A 22,933-nucleotide genomic window follows, 5' to 3' on the forward strand; every position below is an offset into this window, starting at 1 on the left:
AGGACTGATCTCCTTTAGGATGGACTGGTTGGATCTCCTTGCAGTCCAAGGGACTCTCAAGAGTCTTCTCCAACACCACAGTTCAAAAGCATCAATTCTTTGGCACTCAGCTTTTTTTATAGTCCAACTCTCACATCCGTACATGACCACTGGAAAAACCATAGCCTTGACTAGACGGACCTTTGTTGTCAAAGTAATGTCTCTGCTTTTTAATATGGTGTCTATATAATTATTATTAGATTATTTAGCTCTGTAACAAACAGGCACATGCAAGTAACTAGAATATTTTTCCAAAATGGAATGATCTTTGTTGTTGTTGTATACTAATGTTATTGTACCTGAAGCTAGCCATACTGTAAAGTTTAAGGGCACTGTCCTTCAGAATGGCGGCACTGTCCTTCAGAATGGCAGCTCTGCCCAAACTTGTGACATAAACAGCAACGAGTTAAGCTCCAAATACAGAGTTGGTAGGAAGAGTCCACACAGGACCCTCTCACTTCTGATACCAACCATGTATGTTGAGGAGGTTCCCCAAACCACCCTCAGGTTCAACAATTCATTAGAAGGACCTGTTGAACTTATTAAAAGCTGTTAGACTCATGATTATGGTCTGTTATAGGGAAAGGATACAGGTAAATGATTAGCATAAGAACAAGATGCTTAGCACCGAGTCTGGGAGCATTCCTGATGTGAAGCTTCTGATTTCCTCAGGAAGTATTCTCTTCCCAAATTGGTGTGTGACAGTTCACATGGAGTATTGCCAACCCAGGAAGCTCACATGAGCTTGGTGTACACAGTATTTATTGGGACATCATTTCATAGGTATGATTGATTGCCCATATGAGATGACTTAGTTTCAGATTTTGAGTGGATATCATGTGGTCTTGGGGCCCATCGTGAACAACAGAGACACTTCCGTCATCTGGAAACATTCCAAGGATTTAGAAATTACTTCCTGTGAACTGGAGACAAAGGCCAGGCCTCTCTTCGGGAAAGACCAAATTCTTTACTGCATAAGTTGTTATGAAAATTCGAGTAATATAGTAAGTAAATGTCTCCCTGGATTCCCATATCTTGGGGACAACTATGTCTCCCTGGATTGCCATATCTTGGAGACAGCTATTGCTGTATTGGTTATTTAGTATATATTGTTCCAGGTGTTTAATAATTTTTTGAATGTACATTGAACTATATTTTGCTTATTGTTCATTAACTAGGCTTTTTCACTTAAGAATGTATGTATAGATGTATGTATTTTTGTGTGTTTAAACGAGTACTTTGAAATTGAATGCTAATTTTTTTTCACATAATTAGTGTTTAAAACTTTTTCCACCTAAAAATAATGCATCCTTGCATGTACATCTTAGTGTGTTTTTCTGATTTTTCTTTAAATAGAGTTGCTGAATAAAATGGTATGGACATTTTGAAATTTCATATGTACTTCATTATTACCCCTCTTGGGATGATTTCTGTGAGGTAGCTTCTGGAATATCAAAATTGTTAATAATCTCCATATTATTCTTAGGTAAACATTGCAACTTCAACAATTTCAAATGTCGAGTATGGTCACATTCCCCATCTCAGCCCAGGTGTAATTCCTGCTCTACAAAATGAATCATTTTTATTATCCCCAAATAATGGAAATCTGGAAGTTCTTACAGGATTGGGTACTACTGCACACATCAATGGGAAACCTGCTTGTGATGAATTTGATCAACTGATCAAAAATATGGCCCAGGTAAGAGCGTTTGTTCCTGTTAGTTATGATAGAATGTGTCCTGGATAATTTGAAGAATACTTGCATATTTATATTACATATGTTAAATGTATACTTTAAATATATTATTATAATAGAAAATATGGCAATAGTATATTTTGTTTTATATTCTTATTACATTTTACTGAACAACAATATAAAGTATATCTTAAATGTATATTATACTATGATATACTTATTTATGAAGACATTTTTAACTGAAAAAATTAGAATGAAAAAGATGTATATTTCGTGTAAGTTTAAGTGCTTCAGGGATTTTTCTAAATGAAGGTTATGTTAGAAAAAAAAAATTTAAACAGATTAATGCCACTATGCAGTGGCTGGCATGTAATTATATTCCTTGCTTCTTTTTCTGGACAGGGTCGCCAGGTAGAAGTTTTTGAGCTCCTCAAACCTCCATGTGGAGGCCTTGGGTTCAGTGTGGTGGGACTGAGGAGTGAAAACCGGGGAGAGCTGGGTATATTTGTGCAGGAGATCCAGGAGGGCAGTGTGGCCCACAGGTGAGACTGTCACTGAGATTTCTCTGTTCTTGATACCACATTCAGAAGGTGCTGCTCACCCTAGAAGAATTTTAAGAAACAAAAATGCCTAAAAACAAAAACAATATAAAATGTTATTAATCAGTTTTTAGAAATCATTAACATTGCTACAATAACAAGAAAGTCCTTTGAAGGCAGAGTAACTTTAAAATACAGTCATGACTTAATCACTTTTTAATAAGGAAATAAACATTTGACTAGGACATTACTCCCATTGTTTTTAAACAGGCTCTTTTTGATTAGATTTAAAAATTATAGAAAAGCATTCAAGTGGTCTGTGATAATATCAGCTGTATTTTATTAACTTACCCCAAACAACAAGTAAGAGCTGTATTTTATTAATATGCTCAAAGCAAAAAGTAAACATATCCTTCTTTGCATTCATTTGTAGAAGATAATAGCAGTACTAAAATACAACGTATAGGTTGAATGAGTAGCTAAAAGGAAGATGGCTGTTAAATGGGAGTGGTTGACTAGGGTTAGGTCAGCTAGTGCCAAAGCATATATATTTTTCCCTTCCATTTTTATTGAGATATAATTAACATATAGCACTATGTAAGTTTAAGGTGTATAGCATCATGATTGGACCTACATACATCATGGAGTGATTATCACGGTAGGTTTTGTGAACAGCATGTCACATAGAACAAAATTAAAGAAATAGAGAAAAAATATTTTAGGAGTACAATTGCAAGAAAAAACTTACATAGTGTGGACATTAGAAAATAGAATTAAAAATAACCTGAAAATGCATGCCAAAGAAGCAGTCATTTTCTTGAGATCTATCAGTTATCTTTTATCCCCCTTTTTATTGTTAGAGATGGAAGATTGAAGGAAACTGACCAAATCCTTGCTATTAATGGACAGGCACTGGATCAGACAATTACACATCAGCAGGCCATCAGCATCCTGCAGAAAGCCAAAGATACTGTCCAGCTGGTTATTGCCAGAGGCTCATTGCCTCAGCTTATCAGCCCCATAGTTTCCCGTTCTCCATCTGCAGCGAGCACAATTTCAGCTCATTCTAACCCAGTGAGTACATAAGTTTTTCAAGGGGAACAGAACATATTTTTCTAATTCTTTAAGGTTTTGCACAGGTTTGCAATTCCTATAGGTTCTTTGTAGTTCTTGGGTTTTTGCCCTTTTTGTTCTTTTTTCCCTTCTGAGCATAGAATATATTTTATGCAATTATGGTTAAGTTTCTGGCTTCCAAAAAACTTTTATCTTTATTTATGTAGCTTTTTAACTTGAATTCATTCCTAAAAAAGGAAAAAGTCCCTTAAAGATTGACTATCTGTAAACAAATAAAATCTTGATTTTACTTTTTAAGTTGTTAGAGTTAGCTATCAGTGACTTTAACAGGTCATCTAATTTGAGGGCATCCCAGGTGGCTCAGTGAAGAACCTAGGTTCAATCCCTGAGTCGGGAAGATACACTGGAGAAGGGATTGGCTACCCACTCCAGTGTTTCTGTCTTGGAAATTACATGGACAGAGGAGCCTGGCGGGCTACAATCCATAGGGTCACAAAGAGTTGGACACGACAATACTTTCTCACTTAACTTGAAATCTCATGCAACAAGATTTATGTAGAAGAAATTTTTAACAGCTAACAATTTTTTTCTCTTTTTATTTGATCTTCTTTTTTTAAACTTTCTTAAAAGGATCTTGCCAGTGTGTATCTTTACCTGGTTAAATAGAGCCACTATAATGATGTATTGATAATTTCAAGAATGGCTATATCAACAGTAGTAACAACCTGTTGAAAGAGAAGTGTACTAAATAAAAGGGACCCTGTAAAAACTCATTATTATGTTGCACTAATTTAATACTAATCACAAAATAATATTCACAGAAATCTCAACTACAGTAAAATTTTAGTTTTCAAATTCACATGAGGGCTTTGTTTTCAGGTTCACTGGCAGCACGTGGAAACTATTGAATTGGTCAATGATGGTTCTGGTCTGGGCTTTGGCATCGTAGGAGGAAAAGCAACTGGTGTGATTGTGAAGACCATTCTGCCTGGAGGTGTAGCTGATCAGGTAAGCTATTCCAGCAGATATTTTATGTTTTATATAATAATACAGCTTCATCTTGTATATTTCCTTCAAAAAGAAGAGACTTTGGCTTTAGGTAAGGTCAGATTCTTTTGTTTTACTGGGCTTGTTTGTAAAATGATTTTCTTTGACTTGGGGTGAAATGCATTTCAGAAGAGACCTTGATTTTCATTTAGAGTTACAGTGATCTTAAGACTTTCAAATCAGAGAGTAAAGCCCAGGTTGTGATTTTGATCATTTTAGAGGTAGATATTCTTTATTTATGATTGTAAGTCATTTTTATAAGCCTATTTATCTATTTTATAGCCACAAGGTATTGTGGAAAAAAGAATATTTCATTACTGAGGGGGAAAAACAAGAGTACAGCCTATTTTTTATTACTTAAAGTAGTTCATTAAGCCATTGCCATTTATGCTATATAAAGTTGTTGGAATATATGTGAGAAAATTATAAAGTTACTAATTGTGATTTATATTTTAATTTGACAAGTTCTGGTGTCTTTGCCTTGATAATAATGTTTTGTGTATGAAGCTATTTGCTTTTGCATGTGTATTTGAAACTAGGAAGTCAAGGTCATCAAATATTGTTTATATTGGTAAATAAAAGGCAAATTTATGGGCAACCTTATCAGTAGAGGTATTGAGAGTAACTCAATAGCACGTGTGTTTTCTCACTTTTAAATATTAGCCAGTATCAAGCAGTCTCCAGTGAAATCTCTTTAATTGACAGACTTGTGATGAATAAGCTTTCTCTTCTGTATAGAGTTGCACTAATACTGTAGGTACTTGCCACATACCACTTTTAAATTCAATTTTGAATTTATTAAAATTAAATAATATTACCACCTCAGCTCTTCCGTAAGATGAGCTATATTTTAAGTGCTCTAGAACAACAGGCCCCAACCTTTTTGACACCAGGGACCATTTTGTAGAGGACAGTTTTTCCACAGACTGGGGTGATGGGGATGGTTCCAGGATGATTCAAGTGCATTACATTTACTGTGCAGTTTATTTCTAATCTAACGCTGCTGTTGATATGACAGGAGGTACCGGTTCATAGCCTGGAGTTGGCGATCCCTACTCTAGAGCAGTATGTTGCTTGTAACTGCCATATTGGACATTGCAGAACATTTTAATCAATGCAGAATGTTCTTGTGGATAATGCTTGTATGGAGGCTTACCATATCTGTTCACTTCCCTGGTCTATCTGAATTTACATCTTACAAAGATTTCATCTGCAAGTGAGTCCTTTAGGGATATTTATCTTTAAAATGGCAGGGCAGAAAGTTGTGATATTAACTGAGAGCTTTTTTTGTGGTTCACACTGTATTTTGAGTAATATATGTTTGTGTAGTGAGTTATACCTCATCTTTCAGTTCAGTTCAGTTGCTCAGTCGTGTCTGACTCTTTGCAGCCCCATGGACTGCAGCACGCCAGGCTTCCCTGTCCATCACCAACTCCTGGAGTTTACTCAAACTCATGTCCATTGAGTCGGTGATGCCATCCAACCATCTCATCCTCTGTTGTCCCCTTCTCCCGCCTTCAGTCTTTCCCAGCGTCAGGGTTTTTTCAGATGAGTTAGTTCTTCACATCAGGTGGCCAAAATATTGGAGCTTCAGCTTTACCTAGTGGCATTTTCTCTGTTTTATTTTCCTCAAAAAACTCATAGAAAGGCTAGTGCTTTCTTGCATCAAGTGTATGGAAATCAAATTGAAAAGCTCATATCAGTTATTGATTTAAATAATATTTATGAATTTCGGTTACTTATATCACATTGAATGATGTTAGGATGCTTCGAAAGAGAGTTAACACTACAACACATGTTTAATGTACCAAGAATTCACAGTATGGCTCTTTTTTGTTATTATTCCCATTCTCTCATTTCGAGTTTCTCTGATGAAGTTAGTAATAATAAAAAGCTGACTAACCAATTCCTCTTTATTCAGCATGGGCGATTATGCAGTGGAGACCACATTCTAAGGATTGGTGATACAGATCTAGCAGGAATGAGCAGTGAGCAGGTGGCCCAAGTCCTCAGACAGTGTGGAAATAGAGTGAAGTTGATGATTGCAAGAGGTGCCATCGAAGAAGCAACAGCACCTGCCTCTTTGGGCATCACCCTTTCCTCATCCCCAGCTTCTACGCCAGAAATGAGGGTAAGGACATGAAAAGTTAATGGGAAGGTCATAGACTATAGCACTTGGATGACAGTGATGTTTATTTAGAAACTAGATTTATTAATGTTAGTGTGTTATTGCTAAAGAATGAAACAAAGTTCAGATACAGAATGTTTCAGCACTAATAATAGTTTATTAAATAGGAATACTATCTCACAAATGAAAGATTGATTAATGTTTTACATTTTTCTCTAAGCAGCACTTTTATGAGGATAAGTGTTTTGAAGTATGAATAAATTTAAATGAATTATATACTACTAATACCTAAAATGTTTTATTCTATATTTTTCTTATTTAGATGGTCTTCTGAAAGTTGGGTTATAAGTTCTAATCATTCCCTTTCAACAGCTTGCTTCTTAGTGTCTTTTTGAGGGCAAGGTGATGAATAAAACTTACTAAAACCTTTCAATATTATTGTTTTAAGGTATGTCATATAACTGTTATGAGATTTGTAATGAGAAGTGGCTATTCTTGACCTAGTTATATAAGTTTTTTAGACACAAGTTATGCTTTCAGAGTTGTAACAAAAGCTTTATTCATAGAGCATTCCATCTTTGTTCTTAACTTGATCTGCAAAAAGCTAGAATGTTTCAAAATTATTATAATGTAATGTTATCTCAAATTGTTAAAGTCATGCAGTATCATGGATTAAATATCAACAACATGATTTTATCCAGAAATTTCTTGTATATTTAAGAAGAGAATTATACTTACTTTCTATATGTTTTCTAGCAAATTCTAATTCTATATTCCTTTCTTGTAGATCTAAAAGCGGGTTTTTTTTTTTCTATTACAGTTTTTTTTCTAAATAGTTGCTACAAATTCCTTTTTTATTATTCTAACCTCCTCTACAAGCCCTTTACAACTTTATTAGAACACTTGAAATTTCCATGATTCTGTTGTTTTTAGGATTGTGTGTGGTTGCTATTTTTTGCAAGGAGAAAAAAGTAAAGAAAGCCTGTTTATGAAAGTATTTAACTGGCATTCTTTTGTGGTAAACAAAACATTTTATTCAGCAATATATAAATGAATGCAATACCGAAAACCACTTGATGTAATTGAAAGCTTAGAAAAATATCTATTCTGTGCATATCATCATTTCTGAAGCTTGTGCCCCTTTTAAAATCATTCGATAGTCAAATTGCCACCCTCTAAAATAGCACTTGCATAAGTCTTATTAAAAATAGAAAACACATTTGTTACAATTGAAGCAGATTTCATCCTGTCATTTTCTTGTAATTATCTAAACTTTAAGCTTTTGCTAAGTTTGCATAGATAATTATGTGCAATGAAAAAATAAATCAAACTTTACTATAAAATTATATCTCATTTAGGTGACTATCAGTGAGGTATAGAGTATGCCTAAAGAAAATCAGAAAGCATTACCAGCTAGCCCCATTCTGCCCGTCTATTCAAACCATAGCCTTCTTTCTTTTGTGATCTTCTTAGGGTACTTTCTGGAACCTGCTGACACCACACTAGTATATAATACCAGCAACTTGTTGATGACTTACTGCACTAGTCCATTCATGCTTTATTCAGGGAACCTTGACCTTTAGTCCAGTATATAATAACAAGTCTACACATTAGAGACACTGCTTTCAAATATCATTCCTGGGTGAAGGAAATCAGCATGGAAAGGCATGCTTTCCTTCTAAAGGGCTTTTCATGTTGAAGTTTGAATTTATAAAGCAAATACAAGGACAGTTTTAATTAATATTTGGTACCATTCACTGGCTTTCAAAATAACCATCAGTCTATTAATATTTTATCTGGAGGACAGGTTCACCTTCATGATGTTAGAATCAGCTTCCAAGTTAAGACAGAAATAATGGCATGTCTTGAGCAGGCAGCGTGGCCCTTACATTCTAAGAGGGTTTGCATACTGTGCATCTTTTAAGAGCAGGGGCTCTGCAGCCAGTGCCTCTGCATTTGAATTCTTCCTCTATTAGATGGTTCACTGTGAGTCCTTGGAAAAGTTTATGTTTCTCAGTTTCCCCAAATAAAAACTGACAGTAATTGTACTTGCTTCATAGGCTTCTAAGGAGTAAATTAATTGAGACATATAAAATGTCTATTATATAGAAACTGCTCAGTGAATCGGAGAAGGCAATGGTAACCCACTCCAGTACTCTTGCCTGGAAAATCCCATGGATGGAGGAGCCTGGTGGGCTGCAGTCCATGGGGTCGCTAAGAGTCAGACACGACTGAGTGACTTCACTTTCACTTTTAACTTTCATGCATTGGAGAAGGAAATGGCAACCCACTCCAGTATTCTTGCCTGGAGAATCTCAAGGATAGGGGAGCCTGGCCGGCTGCTGTCTATGGGGTCGCACAGAGTCAGACATGACTGAAGCGACTTAGCAGCAGCAGCAGCAGCAGCAGCAGCTCAGTGAACGTTAGCTGGACTTTTTCTTATTCTTGATAGACAGCTGAGCAAAGTGATGCTTAGAAAAAGTCAATGAAAAGCTAGATTTGAGCTTGTAATGTGGATTCAAATCCTGACTTATTTCAACTCTATTATATCCTCTAACTTCTTCAAAGAAGAAGAGATAAGAAAGCCTTCTTCAGTGATCAATGCAAAGAAATAGAGGAAAACAACAGAATGGGAAAGACTAGAGATCTCTTCAAGAAAACTAGAGATACCAAGGGAACATTTCATGCAAAGATGGGCTCGATAAAGGACAGGAATGGTATGGACCTAACAGAAGCAGAAGATATTATGAAGAGGTGGCAAGAACACACAGAAGAACTGTACAAAAAAGATCTTCATGACCCGGATAATCACGATGGTGTGATCACTCATCTAGAGCCAGACATCCTGGAATGTGAACTCAAGTGGGCCTTAGAAAGCATCACTATGAACAAAGCTAGTGGAGGTGATGGAATTCCAGTTGAGCTATTTCAAATCCTGAAAGATGATGCTCTGAAAGTGCTACACTCAATATGCCAGCAAACTTGGAAAACTCAGCAGTGGCCACAGGACTGGAAAAGGTCAGTTTTCATTCCAATTCCAAAGAAAGGCAATGGAAAAGAATGCTCAAACTACCGCACAATTGCACTCATCTCACATGCTAGTAAAGTAATGCTCAAAATTCTCCAAGCCAGGCTTCAGCAGTACGTGAACCGTGAACTCCCTGATATTCAAGCTGGTTTTAGAAAAGGCAGAGGAACCAGAGATCAAATTGCCAACATCCGCTGGATCATGGAAAAAGCAAGAGAGTTTCAGAAAAACATCTATTTCTGCTTTATTGACTATGCCAAAGCCTTTGACTGTGTGGATCACAATAAAGTGTGGAAAATTCTGAAAGAGATGGGAATACCAGACCACCTCACCTGCCTCTTGAGAAATCTGTATGCAGGTCAGGAAGCAACAATTAGAACTGGACATAGAACAACAGACTGGTTCCAAATAGGAAAAGGAGTACGTCAAAGGCTGTATATTGTCACCCTGCTTATTTAACTTCTATGCAGAGTACATCATGAGAAACGCTGGACTGGAAGAAACACAAGCTGGAATCAAGATTGCTGGGAGAAATATCAATAACTTCAGATATGCAGATGACACCACCCTTATGGCAGAAAGTGAAGAGGAGCTAAAAAGCCTCTTGATGAAATTGAAAGAGGAGAGTAAAAAAGTTGGCTTAAAGCTCAACATTCAGAAAACAAAGATCATGGCATCTGGTCCCATCACTTCATGGGAAATAGATGGGAAACAGTGGAAACAGTGTCAGACTTTATTTTGGGGGGTTCCAAAATCACTGCAGATGGCGACTGCAGCCATGAAATTAAAAGACGCTTAACCTTGGAAGAAAAGTTATGATCAACCTAGATAGCATGTTCAAAAGCAGAGACATTACTTTGCCAACTAAGGTCCATCTAGTCAAGGCTATGGTTTATCCAGTAGTCATGTATGGATGTGAGAGTTGGACTGTGAAGAAGGCTGAGCGCCGAAGAATTGATGCTTTTGAACTGTGGTGTTGGAGAAGACTCTTGAGAGTCCCTTGGACTGCAAGGAGATCCAACGAGTCCATTCTGAAGGAGATCAGCCCTGGGATTTCTTTGGAAGGAATGATGCTAAAGCTGAAGCTCCAGTACTTTGTCCACCTCATGGGAAGAGTTGACTCATTGGAAAAGACTCTGATGCTGGGAGGGATTGGGGGCAGGAGGAGAAGGGGACAACAGAGGATGAGATGGCTGGATGGCATCACTGACTCGATGGACGTGAGTCTGAGTGAACTCTGGGAGTTGGTGATGGACAGGGAGGCCTGGCGTGCTGCGATTCATGGGGTCGCAAAGAGTCGGACTCTACTGAGCGACTGAACTGAACTGAACTTCTTCAAAAAGGAAGGAGAGCCACTCCTGAAAATAGAATCTGTTAATAAGAAAGTAATTTTTTATGATTTTCACAAAAAACCAATAACGTATTTCTCTGAAGAGGGTATTCAGCTTTATTCCTGACATTGCTTTTGAGTAAAAATGTGATGCTGAGGCCAAGTTGTCAAGTTTGAAGGAGTAATCCCTGACTATAATTCTTTAGCAGAGTTCTCTCAGAACTAATTTCATCATACCTTTTCTAAATGAAGAGTGTGGCTTGAAAAAGCTTGTTTTTTTTGTCTGTGTGTTTATTTATATGTATTTTTTTTTTGTTTTTACAAATTGTATTTCAGGTTGATGCTTCAACTCAGAAAAGTGAAGAAAGTGAGACATTTGACGTAGAACTCACTAAAAATGTCCAAGGATTAGGAATTACTATTGCTGGATACATTGGAGATAAAAAATTAGGTAGTTTTTAAACATTAATATTCTATTTCTTTTATCTTGGCAATTGCCTCTAATGTCTTTGTCTTATGAAATACTGAATCAACATAATATATTTTCATGTGTCTGATGGTATATTTTCATGATAAACTGATGGACGTCTTTCTTTGGAGTAGTGCAGGTTACTGTGATATTTTATTTCACATAAACAAAACCGTTGTCTTTTTCTGTAGCCAAGGTTTCTACTAGTGATTTTGTTTGTGTGGTTTGTTGATTTACATCTACTCAGAATTAGGACTTTATTTTTAGGAGAATGGAGGATGGGTATTCTTTGAGTGTACTTCGTAAATAGTAAAACAAAACAAACTTGTTTCTAATCTTAGAACCTTCAGGGATCTTTGTTAAGAGCATTACAAAGAGCAGTGCTGTGGAACATGATGGAAGAATCCAAATTGGAGACCAAATTATAGCAGTAAGTACCACATTTAATGACAGCTTTGTTAATTTTCATGGTTCAGAGATGCATTCTCCTGGTTTACACCATTTTGAGAGCTACAGGTAGCTCTGTACTAATCTAACCTTACTTTTGTGATTTTGGGTGTCAGTATTACTCATTATATTATTAGGAGGAAGTCAGAGCATTGGATAGAAGGTTTATTGATGTCATTTTTGAAAGTGGGACTCTTTCTTAAATAGGTTCTGATAGATCTGATTTCTGGTTTTAATGAGTTGGTACATTAATAATCTTTTTTTGTATTTTAGCTGCAGATACTCTGAAGATAAAGACCATACATTATAACTTATAGTGTATTTGAATCTGAATTTGAGTTGTGTGCATTTTTTAATATCAGCAGAATGACACTACTTTTGTTAGCCCCATGACGAAGGCTTCTTTAGCTATAACAGTATAAAGAAATAGAGCCAGACCTCTTAGTTAGATCAAGGCAGCATTGTTTTCCTAGTAACATTAGTATGTTTGGCCATATAGCTATTCAAGGTAGTGTAAAAAGAATCCAACTTTTAGTTCTGTGTTTAGTTGTAAACTGACCTACCCTAACTACTTTTCAGAACGTGAATCCAAGAAACCCTGCATCAAGGGCTTTCTGGTTTAATAAGTTTAGGAAAAGCTTTCTGGGTTACAGTTTCTTGGGGATTCACAATACACACTGAAAAATAAAACAACTGAGAAGTTTTCAATAAAGAATCTTGTTTAACTCTTTTATTTCAGAGGTTCCTAAACTGTTGTAATCATGGGTTCTTTCTTCCCCCAAACATATATTAATATTCTCTGTAGTAGATTTGGGGAATGCTGATTTATCTTAATATACATTTGTTTATACTTTAATGAAGTCTTGATTTTCGCCTTGAGATCTTAATAATAGTAAGAAAATAGAATGTTAAGATAGAGGAGTCCTGTTCACTGCAGCATTATTCACAAGAGCTAAGATGAGTAAGTGACCCAGAGTTCCATCTGCAGATAAATGGATAAAAATGTGTTATATACATACAGTAGAATATTATTTAGTCTTATAAAGAAGAAATTTCTGTTACATCCTACAACATGGATAAACCTCAAGAGCATTATGCTGAATGAAATAAGCCAGGCCCCAAAAGACTGTGTGCTTCCACTTATATGCAGTATCAGAAGTAGTCATGCTTATGGAAACAGAAAGTAGAATAGTTATTGTGAGGGGTGGGGTAGAGGAGGAGATGGGGAGCTATTGTTCAGTCGGTTTAAAGTTGCAGTTTGCAAGATGAAAATGTTCCAGAAACGTATGACAACCTGAATATACTTAGGTCTACTGAACTATACACATAAAGATGGGTAAGATGGTAAATTTTATATTTTTGTGTTTTCTTTCACAACTAAACTAAAAGATAGAGATGTCCTTTATTTGTATGTGCCCTTTGCTTCTACATTGCAATTCCCTGACTTTGCTTCATCTTAGTTCTATAAAACTGCTAACTACACCTGTTCACCTCTTGAAATCTGCTCTAAAGATCAAGTTGTGCATGTCATGTAAGCTGACCATATTCTGTAAAAGAACTTTCCTGTTGTTATCTCTGTTTTAACATACAGTGAAAATTAGCTACTTTTTTTTTTTTTTTGGAGGAAAAAGAGGAGAGAGTGAATATAATATATACATATTCTAAATCTATATCTGATAAAGAATTAAAAATTGAATACATAGCTAATTGGCCCCCCAGGCTATATATTTTAATCCAATAGAATGCTTTCGTAAAAATCAGCATTCTTGAGCTAAAACTCAGGAGAACATACAATTTACTCATTTAAAGTATATGATTAAGAAACTCTTAGTTTATAGTTGTGTTTATAGTTGTGTCTTCGTGATCACAATCAATTTTTGAAAGTTTCATTACCTTTGAAAGAAATCCTGTCCTGTTAGCAGTTACTCACTAGTTCTTAGATCCTCCCTGCCCTGAACAACTACCAACCTACTTTCTGTATTTTTAGCCTATTCTGGACATTTCCTGTAAATAGAATCATTCAATAAGTGGTGCTTTGTGATTTGCTTCTTTTGCTTAGTATAATGTTTTCACGTAGGTTTGAACAAGGTCCATCCATGTGTAGCATCATCAATTCTGAGTTTATTTTTTTGTTGAATAATATTCTGTTGTATTAACACACCATATTTTATTTATCCATTCATCAGTTGATGGACATTTGAGTTGTTTCTACTTTTTGGCTATTATGGACAGTGCCACTATAAACATTCATGTATCGATTTTGTGTGGATATATGTTTTCATTTCTCCTGAGTGTATATTTGGGAGTATAATTGCTGGATCATATACCTCTATATTTAACCATTTAGTGAGAAGCAGGATTCCTTTACCTACAATATTGTGATAAAGAAACTTCCCTGGTATGATTTTTAAGAAAACCAAATGAATTATTTATTTGAAATACGTAGTATACTTGGTACATAAGTATGGTTTAATTAATTAAGCAGATATTTATTGAGGGTCTGAAATGATTATGCATGTAAGTCTCACAAAAGCTTCCCTTCAAATTTGTAATTATTTGCATTGATTTATAACAGGAATCTCATATAATTTGGCTTGGGCAAGATCAGTGCTAAAGGAGATTGTTGACTCAAAAGTGGAAGCACCTTTTTTCTGAAGTATTTTCTTGCTTTCAATAAAATCACTGTCTTTGCTCTCATCAGTGTTATGATTTTTTATTTTTAGCAACATTCTCTTCAAAGTTAGAAGCACCTTGATTTTTAAGAAATATGCAGTGCTTTGATCATGCGTTGATTTTGTGCAAAATGCCATCATTTTATAGTCTTTTGAGAGATGAGTAGGAAAGTTCTTAACACTAGTTGTTTTTCACGACTGCAATCTTTAATTTTTTTTTTCAATTTTGGCAGCAACTATTTTGAACTATAATGTTTTTATTTTTAATTATTGAAGTGTTGAAAGGATTAAGAAATTATTTCCTATTATTTAAGGATGTATTATTTTTAAAAATAAAGTCTTTTATCATAAGATTCCTGTTTTAAGAATTATGCTCTCTTAACTCCTAGGGTTTCAGTGTCGGTATTACAGGGGCAGGGAATAGAGCCAATGAGACTTTTTCTTTACTACATAAGAATTAATTTAATAAGGGGACTCTATTTTGTAAAGTCAACCAAACTTGTCATTAGATAAAGTCATATATTCACTTTTTTAGATTGGTATACAAATACCTTTGATAAAAGCAGTATAGAATTAGGCATCTGATTTAAAAAATGTTATGCAGGAAATGTATCATGAAAAGAAAATATGGAAGGGTATCAGATGTTGCCTTTGCTATTCTGTGACTTTGTTAGTCTCAATTTCCCTCTTTGTGTATGTGTATAATTATAGGCCGTGTTGGAGGAGGGATTGGCCAGCTAGATTGAGTGTACTGAGGAGCTGGCTTTTCCATTTGTTCTAACTAGGATTTCTCCCCTATAATTATTCATAGCAGTATCTACACTGCACTGCCATCTCCTCAAGATGGCACCCAGGCAGTTTACTGTCATTGTACCTCGTTCCACAGCACTTCTGTCTCTGCGACAATTGGGTCTCTTATTGTGATAATGAGGGACCAGAGCTGGCCTGAGCCCTCATTCAGTTTCAGTGCCTTGTCCCATATGTATGATGTGTGTAATTATGTTGAAGAGAAAGTGCTTCCAAAAGGCTTGGGGTTTTTATGTTTATTAATCACTTCTTCATTTTATTAATAATAGTACCTCTTGAAATCTGCTATTAAATCAAATATTAATAAAAGTTTCGGAGTAACTTTTCAGTGCAAAGTGCCAGGCACTGTAATTTTGGAAAAGTAGGTACCATTATTTCACATTACAGATGAAGATACTGAGAAATTTTGAACCAGTCTAGGATTAAAAGTCTGTAATTATTCCACTATAGAAATTTCTTCTGTGCTAGTACCTACCATCTGTGAGATTTCAGTAAGGACTATACTTTTAAATTCAGGTCTTCAGGTTTTGGGGGGAAAAAAGGAAACATGTTTTTTCTTTACATAATGAACTTTATTGCTATTTAGTAGACAGAATCATATACATTTGATTTTCCTTAAACCACACATTTAAAGAATTGAGCTGTAAAAATCTATTGCACATGAAAACTTGCAGGCTAAGTTATGTGCATTTTAAGAATTTTTATGGCACCTCAAAGTTGAGATTTTTATGAGATTTTTCTCTATGGCTACCCTGAGAATAAATAACATGTTTATTTCTTACAGAGTAATTTTTATCTTCGAGGTCTAAAGAACATTAAATTTGAACATGGCTTAAAAAGCTCTTCTCATAGAAACCACTCTTAATACTTTATGATTTAACATTTCAGAAAATTTCCATGTATCTGTACTTAGGACTGTATTTGTTTATACCTTTTTATTATTTTATTATTTATTTAGTTTAGAAATATACCTGGTATGTATAGTTGTATCAGCAAATATGGATCTATCATAATATACTTAAGCACCTCTTATTCATGGAGAGGTATATTGTTTATAGTGGTTTGCTATTATAAACAACTGTGTTACATTCCATTTAGTATATCTTTTATGGACCAAGACTTAAAACTTTTAAGTTTGCTGTAATAGTATTATTTAGATTTGAATTTTACTTATTACTCAGCACTAACCCTTATGGCAGAAAGTGAAGAGGAACTAAAAAGCCTCTTGATGAAAGTGAAAGAGGAGAGTGAAAAAGTTGGCTTAAAGCTCAACATTCAGAAAATGAAGATCGTGGCATCTGGTCCCACCACTTCATGGGAAATAGATGGGGAAACAGTGGAAACAGTGTCAGACTTTATTTTGGGGGGCTCCAAAATCACTGCAGATGGCGACTGCAGCCATGAAATTAAAGAACGCTTACTCCTTGGAGGAAAAGTTATGACCAACCTAGATAGCATATTCAAAAGCAGAGGCATTACTTTGCCGACTAAGATCCATCTAGTCAAGGCTATGGTTTTTCTAGTGGCCATGTATGGATGTGAGAGTTGGACTGTGAAGAAAGCTGAGCGCCGAAGAATTGATGCTTTTGATTGTGGTGTTGGAGAAGACTCTTGAGGGTCCCTTGGACTGCAGGGAGATCCAACCAGTCCATTCTGAAGGAGATCAGTCCTGGGATTTCTTTGGAAGGAATGATGCTAAAGCTGAAACTCCAGTACTTTGTCTACCTCATGGGAAGAGTTGACTCATTGGAAAAGACTCTGATGCTGGGAGGGATTGGGGGCAGGAGGAGAAAGGGACGACAGAGGATGAGATGGCTGGATGGCATCACAGACTCGATGGACATGAGTCTGGGTGAACTCCGGGAGTTGGTGATGGACAGGGAGACCTGGCGTGCTGCGATTCATGGGGTCGCAAAGAGTCGGACACGACTGAGCGACTGAAATGAAGTGAAACCTTGTATGCCACATTTTTCTCAGAGTTTTAAATCTGATTAATTGCTCAGTCAGCTAGAGTGTTTTTTGAATAAATTTCAGAGGAAGAGAATGTGTTGGTAGACTTTCAGAAGCTTTTCTCTCTGAGAACCTCTTATGTTGCCTTTTGCACACTGGGACATTTTGGCTGGCAATAACATAGACTTCGCATAAAGAAGACTTGGGGGTATAGTCTTAAACAGCCTTTTAAAATTTGTCTTTAGATGTCTCTTTTATCTTCTATAGGAAAAGGTCTTCCTTTTCCCCTGGAGGAAATCTTGGTCAAGTTACTATTCTCAGAAAGTAAAATGTCCTGTGGCTGATCAGGATCACCAAATACAGCTCTAATTTAGTAATTAGAGATTTCCATCCTAAATGATATTCTAATTTCAGCCCCCACCCTGGCCTAGCAGAAGCCTACTATGAACTGGTAGAGAGAGAGAGTGCACTCCTAGTCTCTCTTCCATACCGAGCTTTTATTTCCTCCCTCCCCTTCTTGTTATGCCTGCTGACTCTTACCAGTGTGAAGGAAGACAGTAAAAGACAACAAGCACTTCATCCCTGACTGGCGCTTCTGCAACATGGTTTTTTGCTCTGTGAGCCTGGCTCATGCTTAAATGCGACAGTCACTTAGGGTTCCTTCTTGGGTTTCTGGGAGACCCTACTAGAAATATTTGACTGAACGTTCCATGACAGATGGTGGATTTTTCATCTGACTGACTCTTCTTCCCTTTGGCTGCAGTTTCTCAACATTCTGCTCCATAAATTCTTGTTTTGGGGCACCATCATTCCCTGGAGGTACTTTTGGGTAGGTTCCAAGGTGGCTTCAGCCTGGCTTTCTCGTGTGTATGAGTGTGTGTATGCATGTGTGTGTGTGTGTGGCCCCCTTCTGATCTCTGCCCAGACAGAGTCAGGCTGTCAAACAGTTCTCAACATAATAGCAGTTTTCTCTTGTTTCACTGTCAGAGCAGTTAAAGAGCCTCACCCTTAACCTCCTGATAGAGCTAAACACAAGGTACTTACTGCATCCTTCCTTACAACACGTGACACAGCTCTTTGGACTTGTGGTCATAGGTTGAACATCTACGTGGGCATTTATAGTACTCTTCTCTCTAAAAACGTAAAGCAACCTCCTCTTAAGTCTTTGTTAATCTCTAACAGCCCAGCCCTTTAATGTCCTGAATGTGTACAGATTATAATTCCAGACTGCTTAAATTTCTGCTTTGTGGTCTTCTCATAACACACTTTGGTATAAGATATAACATCTCATGCTATAATTGATGTTATCAGATGCTATCTTATGATACTATAGGATAACATTGTAGCATCACAACCATAATTTCCATTTTCATATATGTTACACTGAGTATAAAATTTGGGGTTCATAATTTCTTTCACAAGTTATCTGCTCACTCTGTTTCCTAGAAGCTAATAGGCCTTTTTCTTTTGATTTTTGAAATCCAAGAATTTAATCAAGATTTGTCTGGGTGTTAGTCTTGTTTCTAGTTTTTCATATACCTCTGATTTATAGAGGCAGATTTCTTTATCTCCTCATAATTTCCTTGATTATTTTTCCTTAGTCCCTTCTCCCATGTAATTTTTTGCAATTATATTGATTTTCTAGATCAGCCTTAATATGTCTTCAGTCTTATTTCCCTGATCATTTTTATCTACCTATTCTCATCCTCTGAAAACACAGGAAAATTGCATATTCCTGTCTTCCATTCCATGACTTTTTACAGTATGTAAAATGCTGTTGATGCCTTCATTGTAATAGTTTTCTTTTTTCTTCTTTGGTAGATACTTGTTTCTTCTTTGTATGTATTCTCTCCACTTCCATAAATACAACGAAAAATGAATCTCTTTGAAGAGAAGCTTCAGAAAATATCTTTCTGTTCCCTGCAGTGACAGTCTCATTGGAAGATACTTGTACTCACGCTTCAGGGCACACATTTTCTTTCAGACTGTTGTATTCTATTCCTGTGACCTTTTTTTTCTCAGAGATCTGTGAGAACTATGCTTGTGCAAAAGAGAGATGAGATAGATTTTTATACAAATAGTTCAGGAATTGCAAAGCAAGAAGGAAGGAAAAGGTTTAAATTTACAAGTCAGTTTCACTTGTAGATTAATGGAATATAGGGGAAACCAGGAGAACAGGGAAGAACATTGTATGTCTGTACTGACAGATGGTTTTCTGTGCCTGTTGTGGAGTTGGTTGGGGTCGTGTGTGGAGGCATGTGTGACTTCGTTGCATGTATATGATTCTGTGTGGTGTATGCTCCCAGCTTGGTGTGATGCCTGGCACTTGATTGGTTTTGGGAATCACCAGTTGAGGTCCGTATGTACCTTCTGACTGCCCCCTTTTAATGAAAGACAGTTGTTGTATTTTACTGATGTTTCATCTGGCAGACCAATCAAGATGTTCCCTCACATGTCGATGCAGCTGCCCTGCCTTCAGTCTGGTCGTATTCAGACCATTCCTCATAGAAGTTCCTCCAGGTTACTGGTATAAGGACTTGGCTTCTTCCATGGTTTCCAGTTTTGTTTTAGTGTTTTCTCTGTTGTTATATTTTAATTAGTCTTTCTAAAAGCGAATCTATAAGATAGAGGTGGGAGGAAAGAGGAGAGAGTTAGACACCTATGTTGAAGTTGCCATTTAGTACAAAAGTATCATACAAAACTTAACTTGCAGAGTATCAGACTGATCATTTCAATCAGAGGTCTCTAGATTTTTTATTGAATATCCTAATTGGTTAAAAAAAACAAACTATGTCAATCTATCAAGCGATCAATCGATCTATAATCTATTCCTTTCTCTTTCCTTTTTTCTCCTATGTATTTATATATGCTATATGATATATTATGTGTCTTGTTTTATATATTTATTATATACAAAGTTAATATATTAATTATATATGTGTATATAAAACAAAATGAGATTTAAAAATATATTTAATTATGAATTTTATTACATTCTTCCAGAAACCTCTGCAGTAAAGGTACTTCATCTTGGAGACCACTGATAACAGGTCTTATTGTAGTTCTCATTCATTTAGTAAATATTTGAATGCCTACTATGGTCGGCACTGTGCTCAGAAAAGCATGATACTTACATAGCCATTTTACAGCTATTTCACAATTCAAACGGTATATCAGTGACTTTGAATTTCAGCAATAATTGTATTGTACTACTTTTTCAACTTTCCAAATTTTTCCTTTTAAAATTTTATGTAGTTTAATAATTAAGCTGTTATAACCTGCATTTATTCATTCGGAAATATAATTTGCTTCACAAGTAAATCCTTGCCATATGAGCCAGTTTCCCATTTGTGAATATCTACTGTGAAAACAGCACTAGCTTTGTTGTGTTTGTGTGTGTGTGTGTCCGCATGGCTTGTGGGCTGTGTTCCCCGCTCAGAGATGCCCGAACCTGGGCCGTCAGCAGTGAGAACACAGAGTCCTAACCATTGGACCACCAGGGAATTCCCAGCATTTTGTTTTGCTGACACACAGAACCTATCCTCTTGGAGGATGCAGTCATAGACCAAATAATGCTGGAAAACATAAAATTAAATTTCTGGTAAATGCCATGAAGGAGAATTGGTAAAGGGGGCTTTAACTATAGTAATGGGCATCAATAGCTTAATTGTGGAAATAACTATTGAACTAAGCAGTTATGGGCTTTTTCTCAGTGAATAAATTAGAAGCAGTGTGCGCTGGAGGGGGCTGTCCAGAGAATCTAGACTGAGGGAACTGAATTTGCAAAGACCTCATGACTGAAAAGAGTGCTTCAAGTCAGAGAAAGGGAAACGATCCTCTGGAGCTGGAGGGCAGAGAAATAGACAGGATGCTGCAGGATGAGGTCGATGATGCAAGGTGGGGTTGACACAGGCCGTTCTAAGCCACATTGAGAATTGGGAGCACATCTTAAGGATTGTTCTATGTAAGGCAGGGTGGGGTGATTAGATCGTATCTGTAGTTTGCAAAGATCACTGGGGCACCCTCAAGTGTTTTATCATTTGTGAACAGGAAAAAGGGAAAATATTTTTTGAAGAGGCAAAGACATAAAAAGGAAGGTAGTTTCGTCATCTTTCTTTGGATTTGTCAGCAGTCAGTGACCACTTTCTTCATGATCATCTATACCTCTGTGTCCTACCTAGTATTGTTTTCCAAGCTTGACTGTGTCTTCGGATCTCTTGAGAAACATAGAAGAATATTTTAAGAGATAGAGAATCCGGGGCCTCACCCTGAGACCTGCTGGCTTATAATTTCTAGAAGTGAGACTCCATTACTTATATTAAAACAAATGAAACACCCCTGCATGATCCCAGTGCATCTGAGCTAGTACTGGTCCCCAAACAGGTCAGCCCATTCCCTAACTAGGGGAGTACTCATTCCTAATTCTGTTCTCACTGACCAGCAATAACCGTGTGTTTCATGGGTTGGTATCCTTTTATTTTTTTTTACCATGTCTTGTTCTAACCACAGGTAGATGGCACAGACCTTCAGGGTTTTACCAATCAACAGGCAGTGGAGGTGTTGCGACACACGGGACAGAAGGTGCGCCTGACGCTGATGAGAAGAGCTAAGCCGGATGCTGAACTGGCATCACGGGAGGGCGTCACAAAAGATGCAGTTTTGTCTCCTGTTAATGCAGATGTTAGCAAAGGTGAGAACACGCGAGTCTGATTTTTCGGTTAGACTCATATCAATTTTTTTCTAATTCTGAAATTATTTGAAGAACAGCTTAGTTGTAACTATTCATTAAGAACCAAGTAACAAGGGATTTTAATACAATGGGGATTAACTGCAATCAAGGATTTGTCTGTTAACTGTAGAAACAACTTCTGAATAAAGCAGATTTCTGTCCTGTTTTCTCAGTCACCACTTCTCATTTAGAATCATGTACAGTCATTTCCCTTTCTGTTGTTGCCTTACTTTGGGACGTCATTGATACATTTTCTCTTTAGGGGGAAGTTTGTTCTGCCTAGATTATGTATGTGAGCCCTGTAATGTTTCCAAATTGCCCAGCCTTTTCTTAAAGGAATCTGCTTTAAGTCAGTGTTTAGGCTTGACTAGCTCGGTCAGTAGACCCTGAGACCCTTATTTCCACATTTAGAAAATGTCATTCATAAATGTTTGTATGTAGACATCTCTAAACCAAAATTCCCACGTGGCCCCCTGATGTAAGCATTTATTCGTAGAAGTCAGGCTGTTGGTTTGAAAGTGTGTTTCATTTCTCAAACTGTTGACCATTTATTCCACACACTACTGATTACAGACCAGGAATCAGGGAGGCAAACCCCAGGGGAGTTTTATCACTTCTTTGTTCCCTTAGCAGAAGAACTTTCCTGTAAGTACCTGTGATTGTTGAAAACTTTATATACAAAAAGTTAGCTCTCATCCAGGTGTTCAAATAAAGTGGAGTTTGAAAAAGTCAAGTTGCTTGATTATATTACAGGCCAAAGTGCTAAAATCTTCTTATCTTTAAGGTAATTATCAAGAAGATGAAGATTCTTTATCTCTGAGGAGAAACACCAGCATATTACCAATTGAAGAAGAAGGTAAACACATGGAGCCAGGTTATTACTATATTTATTACTTTTTTTAGAGAAATGACTTTTACAAACGTGGTTCAACCTCTATGGAAATATTATAAATTATTAGAAAAGTAGCTTTCAAAAAG

General features: G+C 36.4%; 1 protein-coding gene across 1 annotated transcript in view; it reads left to right on the plus strand.

Moving 5' to 3' along the window:
- LOC120863821 (multiple PDZ domain protein) overlaps positions 1–22,933 on the plus strand; it is a 175,335-nt gene that overhangs the window by 56,294 nt on the left and 96,108 nt on the right. Inside the window, exons 4-12 of the mRNA XM_040240389.1 lie at positions 1,526–1,738; positions 2,138–2,277; positions 3,135–3,348; positions 4,228–4,356; positions 6,317–6,526; positions 11,218–11,332; positions 11,692–11,780; positions 21,736–21,916; positions 22,740–22,829. Of these exons, the coding sequence (XP_040096323.1) occupies positions 1,526–1,738; positions 2,138–2,277; positions 3,135–3,348; positions 4,228–4,356; positions 6,317–6,526; positions 11,218–11,332; positions 11,692–11,780; positions 21,736–21,916; positions 22,740–22,829 (1,381 nt within the window). The remainder of the gene's footprint in view (positions 1–1,525; positions 1,739–2,137; positions 2,278–3,134; positions 3,349–4,227; positions 4,357–6,316; positions 6,527–11,217; positions 11,333–11,691; positions 11,781–21,735; positions 21,917–22,739; positions 22,830–22,933) is intronic.

Source organism: Oryx dammah, unplaced genomic scaffold (genome assembly GCF_014754425.2).
Source record: "Oryx dammah isolate SB20612 unplaced genomic scaffold, SCBI_Odam_1.1 HiC_scaffold_1, whole genome shotgun sequence".
In the NCBI taxonomy this organism is placed as follows: domain Eukaryota; kingdom Metazoa; phylum Chordata; class Mammalia; order Artiodactyla; family Bovidae; genus Oryx; species Oryx dammah.